General features: G+C 32.3%; 1 protein-coding gene across 3 annotated transcripts in view; it reads right to left on the reverse strand.

Annotated features, from left to right (window-relative positions):
* Positions 1–17,026: 17,026 nt before the first annotated feature.
* LOC126740883 (protein sprouty) overlaps positions 17,027–27,242 on the reverse strand; it is a 142,497-nt gene continuing 132,281 nt past the window's right edge. For all 3 annotated transcript variants that reach the window (XM_050447048.1, XM_050447049.1, XM_050447050.1), the window contains one exon: positions 17,027–25,093. In XM_050447048.1, the coding sequence (XP_050303005.1) occupies positions 24,240–25,093 (854 nt within the window). In that variant the 3' untranslated portion in view covers positions 17,027–24,239. The remainder of the gene's footprint in view (positions 25,094–27,242) is intronic.

The following is a 27,242-nucleotide window of genomic DNA, read 5'->3' on the forward strand; positions in this document are numbered from 1 at the left end:
GTGGTATTGATCGCTTGTCGTACCCTCCTGTTTCTCAGTACCTAAAAACCGCATCGATATACCCTAGATTGGTAAGTACCAACTAAATTAGCGACATATTGCTGACTACGTCTATCGTCAATAAAAGAATTATTTTGATCGCGTGAGCTCTTGTTCAATTGGCGTTTGTGTAATTAACAAAATTTTTACTTTGCTTTTTTTTAACACAAGAAATAAGTTAGTAATCTGGTATAGAGATATTGTCCTGACCAACCTGACACTTTTTTTGCAAAGTATATATTACTAAATATAATAATGACAATAATTACTTTTTATAAAAGCATGGACTTACATCATAGATTAAACATGTAAAGTATATTAATTTGCTGGGTTTAGTTATGATTAAGTTGGTTTATGAACAAGGGTATGATATATCAGAAATGTATACTGTGGGATATTTATAACACAACCGATTTTATAAGATAATAGAATTATCTTATAAAGTCTCAAAACATTCTTGAGACAAGCGAGGAATATTTTTTCACAAAAGTAATAATTTATTCTAATACTAAAAACTAGCAAAAGGATCATTTACCTAATTTAACAAAAAACGATAAAGATATAAACTTTTGTAATTTACATATTTTTTTATTAGTATTTAAATTTTTGCTTTTGCCAAAATTAATAAAAAATTTAAATAAAAACTCAAAATAGATAATTGTCTATATAATATATCCTAATATTCAGGGCTTAGTTACTTTTGAGAATTTTTGCAGTGAAATTTTGTCTTTTTTGCAAGTTTTCGTCTTTTTACTTATTTCAATTTTATATAATTAAAATAATATTTAAACTCTTTAATAAAATATTAATATCAACTTTGATATATTTTCTAAAATGTTCTTAAAATTCTAATTAAAAAAAACTTAACACAAATTGTCATACCTTAACACTTGCTTAATTTTTCTTTCTATTTTAATTATTTTTTTTATTTAAATAATTTTAATATGCCATGGCAGGAGATAAATTATCCTATATATAAATAATAAAATGTTTTACATAGTCATATTTTGCTCCATACTAGTAAGATGTACATAATATAAAATAGGCCATCGAAGTTATACAAATTTTTTTCTCTAATCATTATTAATTTTATTAGAAAAATAGCTATAAAAAGTTTTTATTAATTTTTATAAGTTTTACTTAAAAATATATTTGCTTTATAATTTTATTTAATTTTCCCTACTAAATTAGCACTTTTTACTATATAATAAATGTTTATATTTTTAAAATAACATCGATCGTCATTTTTCAAATACTAAACTAAAATTTAATTTCCACCTAGCAACTGATTAGGATAGTCGCTAACGAATTACAGCTACCAAGATGGCTTGAATTACGGCTATAAAGATCAACTCGAGTCCGCCATGTTTTATTATTTTTTTTATTAGGAGCAAGCAGTAACGAAAATATAGATAATTTGTTTTACCTCTCGATAGGCAATTAGTTCTTGTATATTGATTTCTGACTTTCATGGTATGTTTTAATGATAATTTACTGTTTTTGCGCGGCATCCAAAGACCTTAAATGAATATGCTTCTGAGATAGACTTTTACTAAAGTAACTAGCAAATACAAAACCAATTTACGTTTTTAATGGCATTATATAAAAAGTTATTATAGTTAGCAATATAAACTCTTATTAGTTGTACTAATATGGATATACTTAAAGCTAAAAAGTTCATTTAAATTAATAGCTCTGTACATGGGGCATAACTTAAATGGAGACGAGTCCCACTTTAAAAAAGAAGCAATTTGTCTGAAAGTAATAAACTTTAAAATACTTTTATGTTATACGTATAAACCATTAACGTACTAACAAGTAAAAAAAATAAAAGTAGCGACCTTCGCAGTGTTTGTTATCGCTATCAGAGATGGGGCTTTTGCTAGTTTAAGCTAACAAGGATACTAACAATCGAGTTGCTTGTTGTCTGTACCGTATTGCCGGGCTGGGATAAGATGCAAAAAGTCAGCCAGAGAGTGTTCTTATCTGCTTACGGGTGTCTGAGTCAATATTGGTTTTGCTCTTTTAAAACGGTTGTACTGTGAAAAGCAAATGGTTGACTTAAAAGCGATTTTCAATGGTCGCAAATGGCTTTTAAAAACGAACTTTAAAGGGTTCTGCGAAATATAGGATGATTTAAACGTATTACACCTGACGATTACCTGTATTTATTATTGTTATTTAAAATATTGTTTCTTTAATTATTCTTTTGTCCGTTTGTTTACTTTTATAGTTGCTAGGTTAATTGAAGGGAAATTGCAAGATATATGAAACTAATTTTTAAAAAGGGTTATGTTTCTGTTACCTGTATTATCTAGAGTATTGTAAAATGGCTTGGCTAGGCAAATTACTTTATATTTTAAAGAAAATGGTATTTACATTATCTTTTACAGACCGTCAGTTTGATTTGACGAAAAATAGAAATATCATAAAATCGAAATTGGACCTTCTATTAGCAATAATAGATGATTTTAAAAAGGACAGCTATAAAGTTGCACAGCTTTATATATTATATATTCCGTTTAAAAAAGTTCGTTCTTACAAGTTCAGCGACAACGGCTATTGCGTGCTGCAAAAAATATTGTGAATTCCCCTTTAAACAAATTTGTTTCATGTGAAGATAGACCCTAACGCCGATTGACATTACATAGTTCCGTCACCTCTCTTTTTTCCTAGAATTAATTGAGACTTGGTTTATGTCATCAGCACGGAGGCTAAGAAATCCCAAAGAGTCACTTTATAGGCTTTTGCCAAATTGCACCTTAATCCATCTAACAAACTTAATTAACAAGTTATTCCAAAATGGAGTCTTTCCTACCTGCCTTAAGACTGCAATAATTATTCCTTTGCATAAGGGAGGAGATAAACAACAAGCTTCAAACTATCACCCAATCGCACTCCTTCCCACTTTATCAAAGATCATTGAACGATTGGTTAAAAAAAGGCTCTTATCGTTTCTGTTTAAATATAAAATTCTTACTCCTCACCAATTTGGATTCTTGAGTAACAAGTGCACAAATGATGCTATGTTTTCTCTCTTTAATAGTGTTTACACCAGTATAAATAATAATCATTCAACAGCAACAATTTTTTGTGATTTCTCCAAGGCTTTTGATTGTGTAAACCATAACATCTTAATTGGCAAATTGAATCACTATGAGTTCAGAGGAACGCCCTTGAGTGGTTTAAATCGTATCTCAGTTACAGAAATCAGCTTGTAAAGGTTGATACGACGAAGTCTTCTTGCAAACCAATAGAATGTGGGGTATCTCAAGGTTCAGTCCTGGGCCCTATTTTGTTTCTGATCTTTATAAATGACATGGCCAATCTTAACATCAGTGGCAAAATCTGTCTTTTTGCTGACGATACTAGCTTTACGTGGAGCAATCCGGATGCTAGGGCACTACATGCTACTATTTCTAAAGACTTAATTACCATTAAATTGTGGTGCGATTCTAACCTTCTGTGCCTAAATGTCTCAAAAACTAAAGGCTTATCATATAAAACTACTATTCAACCCTTTGTACTTAACAACACCAGTTTGGACGTCGTTGAATCTGTGAAGTTCTTGGGACTTAATGTTACTCCCTAAAATGGGACTTGCATATTGATGCCTTATATAAAAAATTAAGTTCAGCATGTTTTGCCTTAAGATCAGTTTCCAGGGAATAAGGTTTTCAAACATTTTATTATGCCCTTTTTGAGTCACATCTACGTTACGCCCTTCTATTCTGGGGCACATGCGGTGTGACTTAATTTAAGCGCATCTTTAAACTCCAAAAGAGAGCAGTTCGGTCTGCTTGGACTCATTGAAAATCATTTTTTTGTTAAAGTTTTACCACCCTGTAGCTCAAAATCTAAAAGGTTTTGGACCTATATTTATAGGAAATTTTTGCGAATTTTTGTCAGAACACGTTTCTGAATTTTGTAGCAATATATAAAAAGCACCCTGTATGTGACATAAAAGGCTGCTAAACAAATTGGATGCAGACGGCACAGGATCGATGTGAATGGAAAGTGATAAGGGAGAAAATGATGATGATGACTAGGAATAATGAAAATAGGAAACTCACTTCTAAGTGAAAAATTTATTATTGGCTTTGTTAATAACTTTCCTTGGAAAATTGTTGATTTTAAATTTCTCAAGCACCCAAAAAGATTAAGTTTGATTGATTTAATAAACCTATATATAATTATATTATTTTTTCTTTTTTAGCCCGATAATAGCCAATCTTTTGACTAAAAAGATTTTGGAAAAAGTTACTTACATGATCTGTTTATCACACAACTGTTTGTCACTTAAGGTTTAGTGAGAAAATAGAAATTACACTAAAGTGCAAAATAAAAATAACATAATTAAAAAGTAGCCCCGTAACTTCGTAAATCAATGGCTAAGATAATTCAATTTATTTATCAAATTACCTTAAATTAGAAATAAAAACAAATAAAAGTGATTTCTTGTGAAACAAAGCTCATTGTTTAAAAATTATTAATAAAATTTAATGCGGTTACTATATCAATTAAATTGCTGCATCATATTATCAAGTAATGAGGTAGCACACCGGATATTTAAATATTTTATTGTTGGGAAACGTGTATGTAACGATAATATTCTGTACAGTGCAGCCTTTTAGTAAAATTATGAAATAGCCGGAATGATAAACCAAAAGGGTCATAAATTTAATATTTATTAGTGTTTTACTTACTCGTGTTATTTCTCTGTTTACTAAATGATTAAAAACAAGATAAAAAATTCAAAAATTCCAAATTTATTATTCGAAATGCTTCTGACGGCTTCGAACCCAACAACCCATTATTATATCGTCAACCCCATGATATAAGTTTACCAACCTTATAATTTTCATTAGGCATTTTACATTTGAGATGGGCAGATCTAATGTCAGAAACTCAGTGTGAAGCATTGCGATGATTTCAATCAGACAGGTTTCTCTCTAGGTAATATTGTGCAGGTGTTCCTTAATGGCTTTGTCATGCAACACAGCTTTAAAGATTGTCTGTCATTGTATTTTAGTTTATTAACATTTTATTGTTTTGCGTATGACCCAGAAAATCTTTAAGAATTACGCTTTTTTTATAATAGGTCAGCTAGATAAATTAGGATTTTTTTTCTGAATTAATATTAAGTCTGTATTAATTCATTTAATAAAAGGAGCTTAAGGCCTGAATAATTTGCTGGTTACTCTGAAACCTTATTATTTGCGCTCGAAGGAAACTAAATTTGGGTATATTTTTGACAGACTTATTGTTGTAAACTAGTAGAATGTATTTCATGCTAAGTGAATCATTTAGGAAATAAATGTTCAGATGCAATCAGGAAATTATAATTATCTTGTATTTTTTTTTTGTAAGTACTTGAGTTCTGTTAGAAAGACAAAGTGTAAATTTTCTGTTATCAAGGGTATTTTTCTCTTAATATTAAGGAATTCTTAAATTCAAGGCAAAAAAAGTTAAAATCTTTGTTAGTAAAAGTCTTATATTTTATAGTACAGGGCTATAAAGGGTCGTTAAAAACTATTTTTTTTGATATTTAATATTCCTTTAGGATTCCTTGGTATGCCACTGTGTTTTATAATAATAAAAATTATTTTTGATTTTTTTTATAGCATATGTTGGCCTTTTTATTTGTTCGATGCTGGGTTTTCTCATAAAAAATATTTTTTTTTTGCATTTCCCTGTTGCTATAAAATATATTTTTTTTAAATTAGTGAAAATTAGTGATATTAAATTTTTATCTAAAAAAATAGTGCTTGGTGTTTTACAATGCATGCAATTTTATTAAAGGAATATCCATCAGTAAAAAAATAATCGCAAAAATAAAAAAAAAACTAAATAAACTTTTTTTTCTGATGTGTTTTAAATGAGAATGTCCCAATGAATATGATGTTTTAAACCTCTGAATTATGAAGTCCAGAATGATCCACTTTTAAGTAAAGTAAAACTCTATTTCTTGATACACTACTTGTTTTTCTTTTCTTATTTAAAGAAATAATACACGGTAATTTACGATCTTTGACTCAGAAAGGCTACTAGAATATCTACAGAGGAATCAAATTTATTTAGAAAATATACATCCTATACCTACTTCAGGAAAATTAAGTCATTTAGTACACACATTCATAATTTTTTCTGCTGGATTCATCTAAACAATACTTCCCTAAATTTTGTGGCAATATTAAGAAAAAAAATTATATATTTACAGGGGCAAATGGCAAATGATCGAACACTCTAAATGATACTAAATATGGATTCAACTATGCATACAGGTGATTAACTTTATGCAATAAAACATCTGTTCTAAATTGGTGACATAAAAATATGTGCAAACTGATAACAATATAAAACTATAAAGTGTTAGCAAAGATATCTAAATGACATTCTACACACAAATGCAAATCTGTACACATAGGAAAAGGAAAATGGACAGACAAAAAATACTGTCTTATAATTTAAGTAATTAAAATACAAGAATCAACTATAAAACTACAAAAGAACCGCTTGAAACATAATACAAAAAAAGCAAAGAGGCAATACTTAAATCAAATTTCAACTCACAAAACATACTCAAAGCAATCAACACACATGTAATACTCATCCTCACATGATCATTTAGAATAATGCACTATACATGAGCCAATAAACTTCAGCACTTAATAAACTCACGCGCAAAAAAGTCAGAAAACTACATCCAAACTCATACACAAAAAGAATAATAGTGGGAAAAGAGGAGTTAAAAAAACTTGACAACTTAATTAAAACGAAAACACTTCTGAAGAGGATGACTTATCGGTACAACTACTAATACTTATCGGTAATACCTATCGGTTATTTACCTGAAGAAGAAGTCAACCCTGGCAGAATCATTCGTCATCAGAACATTCGGTATATTTCCAAATTGTTGAAAAATCGAAAATTGTTGAAAAAGCGAAAGTAATTCCTATCCATAAAGGCAAAAACTCTAGACCTATTTGCCTATTGTCTACTTTATTGTTAGAGAAATTGGGCAAGTCTTACTTGATAATTTTTTTGAGTATATCGCTATAACTTTCTTATTTTTAGGTTTAGGCTATTAGTGTAAATCAACTTTTTTATTATGAAAATTATTATCTTTTGATTTATGTAAAAATATACAGGGGATTCCATTTAACGAAAGTACATTTTTCACATTTTCTCGAAAACGCGATGTTCAATTTTTTTTCTGTTTTCACCATTTTAATCAACAGAAAAAATCCTACTAGTTTGCTAATTTAACCGACCCTGTATCTTAAATATTAACAAATATACCAATAGTGCCGACTTAATCGGAGGCACCCTGTATAAGTAATAGGATAGCGAACTCTGTGCATATATTAGGTCGAGATAATTCTATTAAGCTTCTCCCAAATCAAATTCTTAGGTTCTTCAAAATTGAAGTTACAATATATGAGAAGGAACTCTGGAAGAAGGCAAAAGTACGTTGCGATATAGAAAGAACCTCACGATGTCGTGTTATCCTCACATGAAATTCTCCACACTTGACTATTTTGTCAGACAAATATTGGGGTACTTATATGGCATGAACTTTGTAAGATTTGCCACATGGCAAACTTTCCCATATTGTAAGGCAATCTTAGATAAGAATTTTAAATGTTTGTAAAGAATACGGCACTCACATAAGAAAGATGAGATAAATTCAGATTATTGTCGCAATATCCAAGGAAAACTTTAAAGGTTGATATCATCAGAACTTGAGATGACATCACCTCAAAGTCTTAATTCATCTAACGGACAGATTCCCAGATATTTTCTGAAAAGAACGAATAATAAACTTGCGTGTCATCTGCATCCTGATGACTTGTAGGATATTTTGAAAAAAAAAGTATAATATGAAGTGTATAAACCAAAAGTGAGCGTCTAACACACTAAGCAACACCTTTTTTTCCCATAATATAGAATCAGATTTAGCATCACCAAAAATTGAAACCTCTTTGAAACCTAAAGTAATTTTCAAAAAAAAACGACAACGCGATTTAACCCAAATCGATGAATTCAAGTTTTTTTTTTAAGATCCAGTGATATTAAAGGCCTTGCTATAATCCAAAAGTATAAGTCAAATTGATTTATCTTTACCTAAAGCTGATAGCAAAAAATCAGTAATATGTAAAAAAAATGGTTGTTGTAAGTACAAAACACTACAGTTGATAAAGACGAAAACCAGACTGACTGGACAAAAGTATGTAATGTTTATTACAAAAATGCAAATGTGATCACAAACTGTATTTTCAAGGATGTGTAGAAGACCTTAAATTAGAAAGTAATTACTAGTCTTAAGTTCTTCTCGATTTCTAAGTCGTAGTAGTGTTGACCACTCTCTTTAAATCTTAATAAAACATTTATTTACTTTTTACAAACACTTTCCAATAAATTTGCTGTATTTCTCTAACTGCTATGAGAGATAGACCAATCATTACAATAACACAAATAATATTTCTCAGCAATCGTCTTTGTACCTGTAAAAATTGTAATATCTCGGACAACGATAGAGGTTTATAAACCATATTAGTAAAATAAGAAAATTGTTGAGCGAAATTGAGCTAAAATGTTATGCCATACGCGATCAACAAAATTTTGGCCGATATCATAAAGAATCCCATCTCTGCTTCCACCATATCTAACTGCGCCCATTTATCCGAAATATTTGATTGACATCCCTTCCGTTTTTTTAATGATGACCACTTCAAATTTACCACGACAAAAGGTTTCAAGACGGTCATGACCGCCCATGACGGCCATTAGGGTAGCAACACGTTGATCTTACATTTCTAATAAACGAAGTGGTGCGCTATATGGGCGTGAATGAACTACGGATCTTAACTCAATGGATTTTTTCTTGGGTTCGTATTTAAGAGAAACTATCTAGAGTGGGTAATGAATGCTTTATGAGGTGATGGTGGCCTAGACCCTGATTCGTGGTACGCCAGGTATTTTACAAGGCCTTAAGGGTAAGGTATATTTAGATAAATTTAAAAAAAAGCCCTGATAATCTTTAAAAAAAAAAACCTGAATTGGTTTCTTATATAAAATGTGTAAGAAAAGTGTTTTTTTTTATTATCTCATTACGATTTGTATTGTTAATATTAGTGAAAGTGTTTGTGAATGTCATTTACTGCAGAATTTCTACAAAATTCAAAAGCGCTGTTGGTACGAGCACTGATGGTCACTACCCAAGTGTTTGTGCAGAACGATCAAAAAAAAGATGTAATACATAGATTATGGAAAATAGTTACACCCTATCTGGGAGCTTAGATAAGTGAAGACTGATCTTCAGACATAGAAATCAAATGCCGGATAGAAAAAGCGAGGAGCTCATTAATGAGATTAAAAAACGTCTTTGCGAACTCTGACATATGGTATGGCAGGCTGGATATTAGAAGCTGGAAGCATTCAAAAAGCGGATCTGTCAAAGAATCTTAAGAATCCCATAGACAGCAAGAAAATTCAACAAGAAAAGTTTGAGGACGATAGAAAAACAACGCGAAGTGCTGCATGAGCTCGATAGAATGCAGAAAACCGTCTAACTATTAATGGAGAAAAAAAATTGAGTGCAGAAGGGGTTTAGGTAGGAAGAGAATGTCGTCAGTTGTGAAACTTGTGAAACTAGACTTTCTTCCGAATAATTATAAAAGTAGATTGTTAATTAACAAAGCTATTCCCTTGGATTATAATTTCCACAGTTTTGGTTAAATATACTAATCATTGATTATTATTAGAGCTTAAAAACCTTTACTATTCAATTGGTGTGACTAAAACTAAATACAGTAACCACGCCCTGATGAAAGCTGACTTCTTTTGAATAATTATGAAACAAGATCGCTGGTTTACGAATAATCAAACCAATCCATTAGATTTCCAGTTTTAATTTTATTTTTAAGTTCAATAAGTATTTACGAAATTAACTCGAAGCAGTATTTTCGTATTAAATACTTTTAATAGTTCAACGGAATCTCACGAGATTGTGTGAGAGACTGTTAAATGAAAGCAACGAATTTCAAATTCTATAGGATCTATAGATAAAACCGAAACAGTTGAAGATGACGTGCAAGTTTCTATGATTCATAGGGAAAATATGGCAAATAGTAAAGTCCAAGTTCTTATAGTCAACAAGGATAATATGGCTGATAGTGAAGTGCAGGATTTTATTCAAGATAGAGAAAAAGGAAAAGAAGAAACTTCTAAAGTTAATATAGCCATTGAAAACACGAAAAACGAAAATGAACTTTCGTTATGTACTGTGTGTCAAAAGCCTAACACCATCGTGGAAAATTCATGCTGCCTGCAGCATTTTAAAAGCTAACAACGAATTGGAATCAGAGTTTCAATGTTTTCTTTGCCAACGTTTCTGCGCTCTAATTACGAATCGTGAAAACGCTAAAAAAGGTTTGGAAGCACAAGCCAATTTAATGCTCGCACAACCAAATAATAAATTTAAACCAGCCTCAGTTGGCGACAATGTCCTTGTGTGCATACCAGACGTGGATCGGGACAGATTAGCACCACGAAATGTAATGGCAGTTGTTCAATCAATTGTTGATGGGTTTTACAAATTAGCAACAAAGTCTGGAATATTACAAAAACATTTTTGTAGAAACGAGTTTCAGTTGGCTGATAACAATATTTTTATAGAGAACAACAATTTTGAAGACAAGAACGACAAAGAAATTGCACTTAAAACAGCATCATCCAATACATCAGGGTCTAAACAAGGATTTATTTCATGTATGTGCATTAAAAAGTGTATTAGCAGATCATGCTCTTGTCGAAAGAAAAATGTCCTCTGTAATTCTAAATGTCATCATTCAAGCTCTTGTTTAAATAAATAATATTTTTAAATTAACTGAATACTTACCAAAGAATCATTATTTATTTGATTTTGTATTTTTTAGAATATTTTTAATTTAAATAAAATAAATTTAAATACCATTTCCAACTTTATATGGGCCATTCCGTTATCGCGGGTGCAACATTTAAATGCATTTAAAGTTTTTTACTTGTAAAATGAAATAAAATTTTAATAAAATATTTCTTTAAAGGATAACATTTTAACCTGTTTTATTTTGATTTGTTAATAAGAATTCAATTGAAATACATAAATAATTACTGGGAATTTTTAAAAAGCTATCGCGGGTGCAACCAAATTGGCCCACCATTTTGAAGATTCTGAACAAAACACAAAATTCTGTTAAATATTGAACTTTTATTATATTATACCTTCATATTTTAAAAGCCAATACAATAATTAACCACACTAATCATTGAAATGATACAAAACTTAAATTAGCAAGAAATTTTTTACTTTTAAGGCGATCGCGGGTGCAACCTTAAATTATCGCGGGTGCAGCAACATCAGAGCACAGAGTCTCTTTGTCTGCTGAAAGTAGAAGTGTAGGGTCTAAATCTTCATCCTCCAAATCACTTTCCCTTTCTGAGACAGATTTTAAAACCAGTGTGTCCTGGACAAGAGACTGAGAAGTTCGCGACACAGTTATGCTGTTGCCCTCTTTAGATTTGAAAAAATGTTTTGATTGAATGCCGGGTATATTCTTCAGCCCTTCCCAACTCTTATCTAACATAGCCTTTTTAGCTTCAACTTGTTCCTTAGATACAAATATAAAATAAATCTTGGTAGCGAGACTGCGCGCAAGGTCATAGAATTCTTGGGCACTGTTTACGATAGCTCTTCGGGACTTCACAGCAATCCACACTGATCTTTTGACACTTCCCCCTATTCCATCGACAGCACCTTTGCCATGTGAGGCAGCAAAAAAGTTCCATTCGAGGTGAGTGAATCCATGTTCTACTTTGAGTGTATTTAAGCTTGCCTATACATACCGATTCTTGAATTGAGCTGCGCAATTATCGCTGAACATATATATAGATTTAATATTCTCGTTAATTGACTTGATGTACTTAAAAATTACTATGACCACGGAATGAAGTTTGTCGAAAGTCCAAATACAGCACGTAAAAAGCATAACTTGCCCATGGGTCCAATGTGCTGATTGTATTTCGTCTTGACTGACAAGCTCATAGTTCTCGGTAAAGTCTATTTGTACAACGGCTTTATCGGTGGTTAGGTTTTGTTTTGCATTTTGAAAATACTCGGACTGAACATTTTTAACGAAAAAATGCAGCTTGAATTTAGCGGTGTTATCACGTAGTTTATCTAGCGCTTCATCAAACCTGCTAACTACGATCTGTTTTGGTGTCTGGTGCAGACAAATCCATGCTTTCCAATTAACACTAGGATTTGAATCTACGGTAATATCCCAAATGTTTGATTCCTTGCAAACATGGCAACTGTTGGACATGCAATCTTCATTATCCACACTACATGATACCTGGTTCAGCAGTTCTCGGTGTGCTTTTGGGAAGTCTGTTGCATATTTTGAAATTGCGAGAAGAAGGTTAATATAATTTGAGTGTGTTGTACATACACATACATTATGAGGCGTATCGTTGATAGGCAGAATGTGAGCCGGTTTTTCTTTGTAAAAAAGAGTACCAATCGGTGTATCCGGGTAAGTGGTTTTAAAAAGTTCAAAGGCCTCTCGGATGCTCATAACCATTGTTTTTTTCTGGATTCTCAACTTTGTTCCCGAATTTGACTTTCTGGATTTTACATCTTTTATTCCAGGCATTTGTCTGCTAATATCGTCCCTGCCAAAAAAATCACGTCTGTTTCTTGACTTCATCTGTCACTTTCCAAGGCTTTTTAGCGAAGTCATTGTTTTCAGATACAGCAAGTTGGTATTTAGCAGCTATTTTTTCTACAACTTCCACTGCTTTATTTGGGCTTGCTGATAGATTACGTCTCACTTTTGCTACTGCTTTTCCCAATCTGCGAGAACTACTGTAGCTAGCACCTGTTTTTCTATTTTTTTCTTCTTTACGACGCTTTTTAGTGGCCTGCATTCTTTCTCTAGATCTGATTCTAGCCAACAACTTCAAATCTTCATCTGTCTCCATTTTTCTTTTCATTGCTTCTCTTCGAATTACGAGCCCTTTCTCTTCGGAGATGGTCTGCATGAAGTATTTTTCTTTAAATTTTCTCCTATATTTTTGCGAAGCAGTTTCTTTCTGTTTTGCACCAAATCCGAATGTAAGTGTTTCTTAACGAGCAAAAAATTGAAATATGAAATAAATAGTCCGAAAAAGTAGTTTTATTAGAAAATATAGACAGAAAGTCTATATTCTTTGCATTGACATTAAAAAAAATATCATTTACTGCGATTTAGAATTCTTTGTCAAAAATCGTCTACAGCGGAATCGCCCATATCTAATTTATTCCGATGCTGGCGCTAATTGAATAAAAAAAGCAGAATTAGAGCTGGTCATTTAGAAATATTCAAAACTAGTTCTGTGCATGTTAAATTGCGCAAAACTAATTTTGTTTATTTTGTAATACTCAAAAGTCGTATAAAATATTTTTTTCGGGTTTGGGAAATATATCTTGCTCAAAACTAGAATTGCGTATTTTTTTCGACTATTGAGCGTAACATATACACTAATATATTTTTCAGCGCTGCTAAATTGGTGTAGAGTCTGACGTATTGAAGGTTCAATTACGCATACCTCGAGGCTCAATTTTGGGATCACTATTACTACTTACCCTTTTATCTTAATTTACTACTTACCTTCTGAATTAGATTAACAAAAACATTTCTCATTTAGATTAAAATCTGCAGACGATACATGTCATACGTCCTATATTAAATCTGAAACATCCTCAGGCGTGGTCAATGAGACACTGTAAGATCTTCTATTATACGAGGGCGGGTCAATAAGTCCGTAACTTTTTGAATTTCCCGCCCTTTAATGGAAATGGCAACTCTGCTCCTGTCAACAGAGAACTGTCAGTTGACGCCTGTCAAAATTTGAACAAGCTGCGTCATTTAGTTTGTGTTTGACAGCTGTTGATAGCAGACTACCACCCGTTTTGAGAAGAAAATGGAAAAAAGTGAATTTCGTGTGCTCATTAAGCATTATTTTTTACGGAAAAAGCCATCACTCAAACCAAGGCTAAGCTTGATAAATATTATGGGGACTCTGCACCATCCATTTCCATGGTGAAGAAGTGGTTTACTGAATTTCGATGTGGCCGTACAAGCACGGAAGATGCCGAACGTTCTGGACGCCCAGTCGAGGTCTCTACATCCAAAACAATCAAAAAAATTCACGATATGGTTTTAGCCGATCGGAGATTGAAAGTGAGAGAGATTGTGGAAGCCATAGGCATCTCACATAGTTCAGTAGTTTCAATTTTAAATGATCATTTGGGTATGAGAAAGCTTTCCGCAAGATAGGTGCCGCGTTTGCTCACAATCGACCACAAACGCAACCGTGTGACAATTTCCCAGTAGTGTTTGGCGTTATTCAACCGCAATATGGAAGAATTTTTGCGTCGTTTCGTCACCGTGGACGAAACGTGGATCCACCACAACACGCCGGAAACCAAACAGTGGATTTCTCGGAGTGAATCGGCGCCCAAGAAGGCAAAGGTGGGTTTGTCAGCCAATAAAGTCATGGCGACCGTTTTTTGGGATGCACGCGGTATAATCCACATTGACTATCTTTAAAAGGGGAAAACAATCAATGGAGAATATTATACCAACTTATTGGATAGATTCAATGAGGCACTAAAAGAAAAAAGACCACATTTGGCCAAAAAAAAAGTTCTTTTCCACTAGGACAATGCAAGGGTCCACACATGTGCAGTTTCCATGACAAAAGTCCATGAATTAGGTTACGAATTACTTCCTCATCCGTCCTATTCTCTAGATTTAGCCCCCAGTGACTATTTCCTATTCCCAAACTTAAAGAAATGGCTCGGCGGAAAGAGATTTGACTTCAACGACGAAATCATCTCTCAAACAAATGCCTATTTTGATGACCTCGACAATTCATATTTTTCCGAAGGGATAAAAAAATTGGAGAAACGTTGGACTAAGTGTATAGAACTTAAAGGAGACTATGTTAAAAAATAAAATAACTTTTTATATAAAACCTGTTATTTATCCAAAAAGTCACAGACTTATTCGCGGGTGCATGTGAAAAAGGTGTTATGTCATTTTTTTCTCAAAACTGGTTTATGTCAGAAGCCGAATTTAAAAACCCTCCTTTACGTATGGGAATAACAAACTAAGTAATTATACATGCGTAAGTCCGTTATTTTCAATGTGTCTAACGAGATAAGTTACACTTTTATCGTGTAAAATGCTCTATGTCAGACATACTACAAATGCATTTTAGTTTTTCTGCAATCACGCGTGAAAAGGGATTTAAGTCAAACATATGGCTTATTTACAGCAAAATATTTAACACCTATTCCAGTTCCTATATCTAGTGAAAAGAAAAGTAATCTTATAGATCTGCTGCCATACATTAGCGACACTTTTGCGGATTTCTATTAAAATTTGACCACCACCAAAGACAAAAATGCTGCTACATATCATGATGCAAGTTCAGATGAATCAAGTGATAAGTAATATTTTATTCCTCTTAAAATAATTTGAATATGTTCTTTGTTTTAAAATTAAATGCTTTTAAGTTGAAGAAATAGTCCATTGCTTGAATTGGAGTTTAAAGTTGAGGTAAGTAAAACTCTTTAAGTCGTCTTCCAATATTTAATAAATTTAGAAAAATGTATATATATTCTCTACATGTTTCGAGAGTGTAAACTCTCATCTTCAGGAGAATAACTACAAAAGTAATGGTCTTAAACTAATATAAGTACAAACGCAAAATGATGGAAACCCTTGCACTGACATTTTCGCAATAATGCCACACCTTCTTATGTTAAACCATATAGATTACCTTTTTCACAAAAAGATGAAATACATAAAAAAGTAACTAAAATGTGCCAAGATGGTATAGTTGAAAGGACACAAAGTGAATGGAATTCTCCAGTTCTATTGGTCCCAAAAATAGAAACTGAAGATGAGAGTTTACACTCTCGAAACATATGTATTTTTTAAAATTATTTTAAAATAAACATATAAATTTTTCTAAATTTATTAAATATTGGAGGATGACTTAAATAGTTTTACTTATCCTTAATGCTTTTGTTGGTACATTCGTTAATTAAAATAATATTTCCAATCCTTTGTTTTTTTTTATTGTGTAAAAAGAGTTATGTCAAAATTTTAAGAAATCTAAATGTTGTAAGTCAAAAAAAATGTAAATACTATTTTATACCAAACACTAGAAAAGTTTATTTACTTTACAATAAAAATGCTCCTTTTATTCTACTTGATTCTAAGCAAAAAAAAATATATGTTTAAAATTTTAGTCACACCCCAAAATAACACTTCAAGTGCGAATTACTCAAATTCGCTATTTTTGACATACAACTTTTTTTCCATGCACCCGCGTATTGACCCGCCCTCGTAGTCATGGATATACCGGGTGGTGCTTCGCCGAGCGGAATATAGGAAATCCCATATAAATTTTAAGGGGGTCAATTATTGGCTTCCCTGTACATTTTACAGAAAAAATGTAAGATAACTTTTTGAAGAGACCAATCTAGCAAACCCTCCTGCAAAGTTTTAAAAAATTTTAATAATAAACACGGTTAATAACTCATACACGGTATATGTACTTAACGTCAATAAGCAATTATTAAGGCAAAAAAGAAAATTTTTAATAAAATAATTGATCTACTAGTACTGATAAATTTATTATTTCAGTACGTTTCTAGTACCTGGTTTATGGTATTTTCGGATTTTAATTAACGCGACTTAAATTAAAAATTATTTTGAAAATGTAAAAAAAAATAATTCAACACATGAACCAAGTCCGTATGAAACCAAACACCTTTTGAGTTATTGTGAAGGTAAATCACTGGTTGACTAGTAATGAAACCAGTCCGCTAAAATGGTTTAAATTAAGTAACCTTATAGGAAAACTTTGTATGAAATAAAAAATCAAAATATAAATTGTTGATCATTGTTATTATTTAACATAGAATAACATTACAATTTTAATATGTACATGTATACATTTGCTATACACTTAATGCCAATATTTGGCACTTATAGTGAGAGTACTACCCTCCAATTTACTTTACAAAAATTTCACTATGACCAGCGGATTTTCGGGGAAAAATTTATTAGTTTTAATTGAAAGTTTCACAGCAGAGAGGTTGATAAAAAAAGTATATTTCTCAAGAAACAAAATATAAAATTTCATCAATAAAATGCAGTATTGGCATATAGAGGTTATTCACACAAGTTAAGCATCACTTGTGTAAAATAAGCAAAATTTATGGATACAAAAATGGTTTTCAAATCAGCATTTGATGCAAACACGTGAAAACCGAAAAAAAGGCGAATTACGAAACCAACTGATCATAGCGGAACTTAACATAAACATTTTCTTTGTGTAATCTATTCCTAGAACATTTTTGTTGTGTCGATTCAATTTCTGCATAATTTGAATACCCACAGATGGGTGGAAGACAAAAAACACTTCTTTAGATATTCACGGAAGACTTTTTATCGTAGAGAGTTTTAAATGAATTAAATCGACACCACAAAAATTGTTGGACTGGATGAGGTTAGCCGATGCCCTATAATTTGAAAAATTACTATTAAAATACAAAAGAAAATATATAGATTCAATCACACCCAGAACAACTTGATGGTTATATTAGAATAATTATTTTTTTTAACAAGTAATCAGCTCTGCTTACGGAATCTAATATACATTTTACAAAGAGAGGTGTACAATATTTTTCAATAGAAGACAAGTTAATGAAGAAGATTTAATGTTTAACATTTTAGTTTTATACTTCTATACTACCAAAAATATACGTAAAATCAATCTTCTTAATAAACATGTCGTCCAAAGGTCATGAAGGCTATTTTAATACGAAATTACTATTTAATAATAAACATGTAATAACAATATTTAAAATTTGGCTTAAAACATTCAGTCGATATGTCCCACTTGTTGCTTTTAAGGAATTTTTTGTCACATACAGGGAATATTACTTATCAATTACCCTGTATATATCAAAAGTTTATAAACTAAAGGAGACACTTACTGCAAACAAGCTTTTCCACTAAAATACTTATTTTGTACAAATATTTGTACCATATTTTGCCTCAAAACACATTAAGCAAACTCCTCTATAACTTAAACTGCTCATAATAATAACTGTAAAGGGTGTATAAATTGCAAATTACCACTCACCAGGACTTTTATAAAAAAAATTCCTACAAAAATATTTTATCTACACGCTATTACCGTTCGAGTGAAAAAGCTTTAAAAAAATGTAAAATGTTGTTAAGAAAATCATATATATATATTTTTAATTATTTATTATTATGCGTCCATTTAAGTGACAACCCTGAATATTTCCGCTCCTATACACACGTACAAAAATATAAATTTTCATTTCTATTTAAAAAAAAAAATTGTTCAGAAAAAAATTAATGCAACTATTAAAGAAGATCTAAAAGCTTAGAACCAAAAAAAAATAATACACCTCTAATTACTCCTTTTAACATTAAAAAGCCGGTTTATCAGTTTGAACCCGAATGACGGATCAATCCGTATCAGTACAATAACAAAAATATATGGAAAAGCATTGCAAAACCGCCAGTTGTAAAGAGTAGGAGATAAAATTACTTTTGAGATTTTATTATTTTTATGGATGTTCACTGTAAAAAAAAATTACATACAAAAATGGCACGCCACTGTATGGTACTTACTGATAGATGTGCTTTCTAGCAAATACTTAAAAGAAATAGGGAGGTCTATATGAACAAAAGGAGACGGCCGTATGGGTCCGATTCCGTGAAAACATCCCATAGAAATAATTTTGTCTCATTCAGAGCGTTTGAAGAATTCACACTTCGTTTCAAGAAAAATGTTGATTGGGGTTCGGAATGCGTGGCAGAAGGTCTTTTGAAAACGGTTTTAAAAGTTAAAAGGTCTAAGTGAAATTGTCTTAAAAGGGTCGCGCGTTGTAAGTGATCTTTTGTGAGCAAATGCGCTTTGTTCATGGAATTCTATAATTCGCGTTTAAAATTTAAATATTTAAAGTATAAGGCATCACAAAAGGTCTGGAAGCTTGAAAAGTCCATGAAGCTTTTGTTTTTTGTTAGTCGTTAGTTGTTGAAGAAATGAAAACCAACAAAAGATGAAGATCATCTGAAGTTTGAGGCTTAAGGTCCAGATGATTTGCAGCTTTTTCCGAGTCTTCTTTCTTTTTGCTATGATTGACGAGTTATTTTTTGTTCAATACCTATAGATAAAACTGGATTTCTATAGAAATGCCAGTTTTACCTTTTGTTTTAAAATTTTAAACATAGATTTTTAAATACACATTGAGGCTAAAAAAGTAATAATATGTGGTTAGGAAAAAACACAGAAGTGACTGCGTGGAATAAATTATTTCTCTATTCGAGGCAATTGAAGCTGAATCCTATTATGAGTATCAAAAATATTCAAAAATCATGTTAGTAAGGTAAGAAAATAGACAGAAATGACTGCCTAGTTATAACTGATTGCTTTATTTTAGGCAATTGAAACTGAATTCTACTATGACTGTCAAAAATTTCTAAAAATCATGTTATTAGGGTAAAAATTGATAGAAATGACTGCCAAGAATTATTTGTTACTTTATTTAAGGCAATTGGCATTGAATCTAGTATGGGAATCAGATATGTGCAGAAATCATGTTATAGAGGTAGGCAAGTATACTGAAATTAATGCCTTTATTAAATAATTAATAATTGATTTAAAGCAATTGAAGTTTAGTTCAGTTTAGTAGTTTAGTTATATATCCAAAACCAATTTTATAAGGGTAAAAAATTATGCATAAATTACTGCCTGCAGTACATTTTCTACCTTGGAAGTCCCAGTATAAGTTCCTTGATAACAGAAAAAGTTCTAATCCAAATGTTTATGGTTGCATATAAGAGTTCATCAATTGTTTTCAAGTATTTCGGTGTTATATTTTTAAATCTGCAATAAATTATTTTTTGATGTATTTTCATCGTAAGGGAATCACGATCTTGCAAACAATGGGTCAATAAAGGTAAAGACATAGTACGTCCCTTGGTAACTTAAAAACTTCTCATCCAAACTTATTTAAACATATTTCAGCATAATGGAACTGAAATACACTTTGAGAATAAGAAATATTTAGAAATCACGTCTTATTGAAAACGAATCGAAAATTACTGTCTGGAATAAATTTGTATTCAACTTTAAGCAATTGACATTAAATTCTACTAGGAAGCTCGAAGATCTGTAGATACCATGCTATAAAAGCACGAAACTATACAGGAATCACTTTTTGAGATAAACCATTACTGGTTTCCAAGCAATCGGGATTGAATTTTACTACGTAAATAAGAAATATTCAGGATTTACTCTCTAATGTAGAAATTAAGGGAAAAAAAATAAAGATAATACAAAGACAATATTATAATCTAATAAGTGACAATAATAAGTTATATTTTTTTGTAATGTAATTAGAGTGACTTATAGACAAGACTGCTCTTGACAATGGCATTAGCCAAAACGTGTCGAGCAAATTAAAGTATTTTAATTTTTTTATTTTCTATTCCTTAATTATTTATATAATTGTCTCTCCACCGTGAAAAATACCTCTATAAGGTAGGAAATTATACATAAATTACTAACTGGAATAAGTTATAATTTTATTTTAGAAAACAAAGGGGTTAAACTATGCTTTGAGAATAAGAGAGCACCTAGAAATAATTTTTTCAAGATTCTGTGACCTTTACTTTATTTCCGTTATTTGCAGAGTTTCACTCCCAAGAGACAAATAGTATACAATTTCTATTTCTTAATTTTTTGTTTGATTATTTTACTACACCCAAATTTCCAGAAAGGCAATGCTGTAAAATTCATCCAGAGACAGTTTCTCGTCAAATGTATTTGGCAACTGCGCTCGTTATTTACGTTTGAATGGTATCGTAGCACATTTCGTATAGTATTAGTATTAAATTGATATTTTGAGTGATTCCAGTGGGTTTTTTTAATTAATAATAAAATTATAAACTTCCTGTTTGCTAAAAAATTATTAAGAAGTGTGTGATTTAAATAACTATTATTAAATAATAATTTTTTATAAATCCTTCTTTTCACAGGTAATTTAGCTGTCATCTTTATAATATGACAAATAAAATATTTGTGAAATACCCATTGAGTATATCTTATTTTTTTTTTAGGAGAATATTAACAGAACTAGGTATAGTATTATAATCTAAAAAATGTTGTGCCTATTCAAACCAGTAAGTGCCCCAAAGTGGCAACAGTGCATACTTGCGTTGTAAATACATCCGGTATTCTACGTTGCCAAGTTGCTTTTATTTTTCATTCATTTAAATTATGTAGACAAACTTTAACCATTGAATCCTTGGCAATTTAAAGACGAAATGTTTATATAAACATGGGTACATCCTACAGCTTTGTTTTTAAGATACAGCATATCAGCACTAAAAGAAATGATGGTATTGTTCTAAAAAATTGCAAAAGAATGAAACATATTTTATTTTAATTGCGTATGCCCTGTGATGAATACAGGGCTTACGGTTGCTTTTAAGCCCTCCACGAGCGTAGATATAGATAATGATATTCAGCATTTTTTTTAAATAGCATAACGTGCTTCCACATGATTTCAATAAATGGTGCACCTCCTGATTATATCCTTGCTATTCGAGAATATTTAAGTCGGATGTATCCTAGTAGATGAATCGGCCAAAGAGAACCAGCCTGCAAGATCACCTGAGTTGACACCCTTTAATTTTTTTATGCAGTCATTTAAAAATCAAAATTTAAACAAGCAGCGCATCCTAAATGAATGTTAGGCCATCATACCAGAAATGCTTCATAATGCCAGGGCTGTTTTGAAACAAATATTTATTATGGTATGGCTGGAGAAGGCCTACACTTTAAGCACTATCATAAACAATAAATTATGAATAAAATTTATATTTTGTGTTTTTTTTTTCCTATCTCCGATGATAAATATAATGAGAAATGTACGTACATTTCTCTTATTTAGTTCCAGCAATATAGGGCAACCTGCCATATATCAAGAGCAACAGTGGTTTTCTTAAGGCAACCTTTGTCTGGACGTCTGATATCATTTCGGGGAGATATGGAGTGGCCTCCTCGTACACCGGATCTTTCGCCTTGTGACTACTTTTTAAATTAATTTTACTTTAAATGGCAATGTATGAGTAATATTCTAAAATAATAAATTTTTAAATAAAGGGGAACCTAATTGAATGGCCTTTTGACAATAATCATACTTCTCTGCCGAATCCAGTAGTTTTAATATTTAAGCATTGTACTTATCTAGATACTTAGGACGTACATAATTTCAACTAATTTATTTTCTCACATAATTTGACAGTTGCGAAATATTTTTTTTCTTTTCACTCATTCTAAGAGACCAAATATTCTAAGCTTTGGTAATTTCTAATTGTCATAATGAACCAGTTTAGGGATCAAGCAATAGCTTTGGGTGACGCTCTACGAGCACGACTCCACAACGTCCGCTACCTAATGTACAAACTTTCATCAAAATTCACGGATGCTATATGAAACAGACAGTTTTAAGAGATCCACATATTTTGAAGCAAAAAACAAGTGTAAAAACAACAACAACAAATACTACCTGTACTTGTTGCACACGAAGAATTGCGCACTAATTAAACTTAAGTTATGTAGTATATCAAATTTGGAAAGATCAGCAACTTGATTCTAGTCAGATAGAACATGTACAAGCACTATTGCCTCGAGATTTCCCTATAAGGGTTGATTTTTGCAACTGGTTACGTGAAAAAGTTACATTAATTCGATTTTTTTTTAATTGACTACTATTCGCGGATGAAGCATGTTTATGGTCTAAAGAATCCTCTGTCGTAACTGAAAATAAGAAAATAATACGCAATACGACTTGTCGATAAATATTTGGATTAGATATTAGTGATCACATGATTAGCCTTCATTTTCTTCCCCCCAGACTCAGCTGTGCCCACGATTTTCGAAATTTGAGCTACCTGAATTAATAGAGGATATTTCTCTTAGAGAATGAGGTTGCATGTGGTACATGCATGACAATGCTCCATTACATTTCAGTGCATTTTTCCTAAATGATAATTATCCGAAATCGATGGATTGGAAGAAAGACTACAGTCATAACCCTCTTGATCGCTCGACATTAATCTTCTTCATTTCTTTTTATAAGGACATTGGAAATCATTAGTATATAAGACTCCTATTCAAAGCATACATGACATAAGAGTGAGAATTGACCAGTTCTTCAGTTAATGTTTAAAAGACTAGACTGTGTAGTGCAGTTAAACGTGAACACTTTAAACATTTATTAAAAAAACTATTATTTCTATCCAAAAATATATAATCCAGTAATATAATTTCTTTCATATTAAGCATCAGCAATTTAAAAACATGTAATATCAATCATTGGTTATACCAGCTATTTAATAAATATCTTTCAATATTCTGGACGTACTTAGAACGTTACTTGCATTACTTTAGTGATGGTGCTCGTGCGTGCTAAAGCCGTTGAGAACCCTGTTCATATTAAAATTCTGTCTTTAAATTGACTTAGGAATGGATGGCTGAAGTTATTGTATGAGTATATTATATAAAAAATTGACATTATTGGCTAAGATGGTGAACTTAAAAACCTCGACTACGGTTTGCAGCAATGTTCCAGAGTTTATCCAAAAAATCACATTTAATTTTTTTCTAAATATTGGAAAAGGAGAGGGATACATGTTCTCGTATTTAGCCTTGCTTCATGGACTACTAACGACTGACAAAAAAACCAAAGCCACGTGAAATTTAAAAACTCCAAATGCCAGAGTGATCATACGATTAGGATCTGGAGGTGATGCAAAGCTCCTCGCATTATATAAATAATTTAAACTAAAATAAATAAATAAAAGTGGAAAAAAAAATGTAAAAATAAATTTAATGGAAAAGATATACACAAGAGTTATTTCAGGCACACTCGAGAAACACTCGTGCGCCGGCCGCTGCTCGGCGCTGGACTAGATAATACTGGAGACCGCAACATATGCGGCGGCAGTTCTATGTACACTAATATAATATTATGTAATAATAATAATAAATTAAAAGTCTTGTAACGAGTCGTTGCCCAGCAATCGCTTGGCGGGCGGCCTGGGCGACTGTTTAGGCGGACGACACCGACATCCCGCCCTCGAATGCCGCTCGTAACACAACTCGACCGCCCGCTTCGCACCCCGCAGCGGCCAATAGAGCATAAGACAGGGCAGTACGCAGGCGAGTGCGGCAAGGCATCCCCACCTGGCCGTCCTTCGGTCCGGTCCACAACCGCACGGATCATCCGCGCAGCTTCCGTCCACGTCGTCCGCTTCTGAGCAGTGATAAAACAGTCCCTTGACGCAGCACAAACACGACGCGTAATCCACAACTGAATCCGCTGACAGCAAACAGCCCCCGTTACACGACCAGCACTGGGGCAAACCTTTTGGTGCCCGACACGTTTCACATTTGCACTGTCCACATGTTGTACACATAACGGACGGTCGGGAGGAACCGCAAGGGGGCGTCTTGGACGTCTTGCTAAACGATACCGGCTGTTTGCAGATGGCACCCTGGGGCGGTACCGGTGCCGCCGGCCGATGTATGGACAGCGACGATAATGGCGATTGTCCACAGGGAGACTGTCCACTTCTGAGTGGCGTTTCAACGTACTCATTGTCACGGCGTTCGGCATCGGGCCTAGGTACCGTCAAGGTAACGGGCGCAGGCGGCGGTACCGGCGATGGGCGCAGAACAGTTAGCGGAATGGTTATCGGCACAGGCCCGTTCGTAGGGCCGCGCTGTGGGGCTGACAGGAAGCCATTCCCATCCATCCCCGGCCCTGGGGCGCTTAGCGGCTCGCTAAGGCAGTCCGGCCGTTCCAGCCGTACGTGTTCCCCGTCATCGCTCCTCTTGCAACCTGGAAGAGAAAGAAAAATATTCAGTATATCACTTTTAAAAAACGCATAATTTCCAAATATCAAAATAATTACAGGTCGACCAAAGCTGATTCTGAACTAAAGCTAGCTCGATGATAAATAAGAGAGGGAAGTGGCTATGTTGCTCGCAGGATAGTACAAAATCATTAACCAAAATATATTCGGAGCAAAGGGTTTAATAATGTCTTAGAAGAGCGACTTTGGCGTAAGGCCAATATCACCGCTATGCTAACCGAAAGTGAGTTAAATATATATTTTTTATTTTTTTGTATAAATTTTTAATAAACACTTTGCTTTTATTTATTTATTTATTTATTATTTATTTATTTATTTATTTATTACAAGTTCAGGTTGCAAACAGTACACAAGTACCAAAAAAGCATCCACTGTGTATATATAACAAACTTATGATAGGTTTACCAAATATTGTCTTAAATTTACATGTTACGTGTGTAGATACAATCAAAAAGAAAAGGGAAATTTAGATGAATACACTAATGAGATTAAATAGAGCGTAAATAATTACAAGTTCTGAATTAAATAAACAAAAATAAAATTATTCTATCTTTTTTAAAAAATAGGTTTTTAATTGGCGTTTGTAGGATCCTATCGGCGTTCTAAAAATATCCGAATTCAGAAAATTGTTGTAAAAATTAAAAACATTTTGAATTCTAGAAAGTGGAGAGTTCTGTCCTACGTTGGTTCGATAAAAATCAGCTGCAAACAAGTCTCGGTTTCTTGCATTTTGCCTTGGTATCCGTATATTAATGTGAGATAGAAGATAATGTAAATCGACGTGACAATTTACTATTTTGTAAAGCGTAAAAAGATCTGTGATATTTCTTCTGTATTCAAGAGTTAAAAATTTAAATTTGGCTCGTATAATGGTATAATTATGGTTATTTATTGGCATATTGGTCTTAAATCCTAGATATTTTAGAAACCTATTTTGTACCCGCTCTAGGCGCTTAATGTCTACATTGTACTTCGGATTCCATATTACTGAGGCAAAAGAAAGTTTACTGAGGACAAAAGCATTATATAAAGAGATAATTGAATTTGGGTTTTTAAAATCCGTTGAATTTCTTTTTATGAAACCAGCCATCTTATTGGACTCGCATATCACTCGCTCAATATGAGATTTAAAAGTCCATTTTTCATCCAGGATTACTCCCAGATCTCTAATCTCTACAACTCGTTTCAGATTACTGCTGTTTATAGAGTAAGGCGATATTATTTTGGTAATATTTTTAGTAAAAGAAATACAAAAGCACTTTGCAGAATTTAGAAAGAGACGATTTTTCTGACAGTATTGTTCAAGGCGCAAAAGGTCTTGTTGGATTTTAAGGCAGTCATCCATGGTCTCGATTTTCAAGTAGATTTTCAAATCATCTGCAAAAAGTAATATTTTACAGTGTTTAAAACATTTTTTTATTGAATTTATATATATTATAAAAAACAACGGACCCAGGTGACTGCCTTGCGGTACACCTGATGTTATGTCAAACCACTCGGATTTATGGCCATCAATAGTTACTCTACTTTTTCTACCTGTATTATAGGAACAGGATAATCTAATTATAGCAGGATCAACATCGACTTCTTCAAGCCTTTGTATTAATATTTCAGGATCAATTTTGTCGAATGCTTTACTGAAGTCGGTATATATCACATCCACTTGACCTTTGTTATCTATTGTTTTAGTGACAAATTCTGAAAAGCATAGTAGATTTGTTTCAAGAGATCTTTTAGGGTAAAAACCATGCTGTTCTTGAATAATTTTATGTTTTACACTCGGAAAAATTGTGTCGTACATAATTTTTTCCAGGATTTTGCCAAAAATGCATAACTTGCTAATGGGCCGATAGTTTGTCACGTCCTCCCTATCACCATTTTTAAAAATTGGTGAAATTTCACTTAATTTCCATTTTTGAGGAAAAACTCCTGATCTTAACGACTTATTGAATATAATGCCTAGTGGCTTGACCAAGCTATTTGCGCAGTTCCTTACCAAGATAGGTGGAATATTATCTGGCCCAGGACTTTTATTTACATCTAAATTTTTACATATCTCAAGGATTTTATTTTCTGAAATTTCGTATATTTTAATATTACTTTTATTAAAAACAA

The sequence above is a fragment of the Anthonomus grandis genome, chromosome 10 (genome assembly GCF_022605725.1).
Source record: "Anthonomus grandis grandis chromosome 10, icAntGran1.3, whole genome shotgun sequence".
NCBI lineage: Eukaryota > Metazoa > Arthropoda > Insecta > Coleoptera > Curculionidae > Anthonomus > Anthonomus grandis.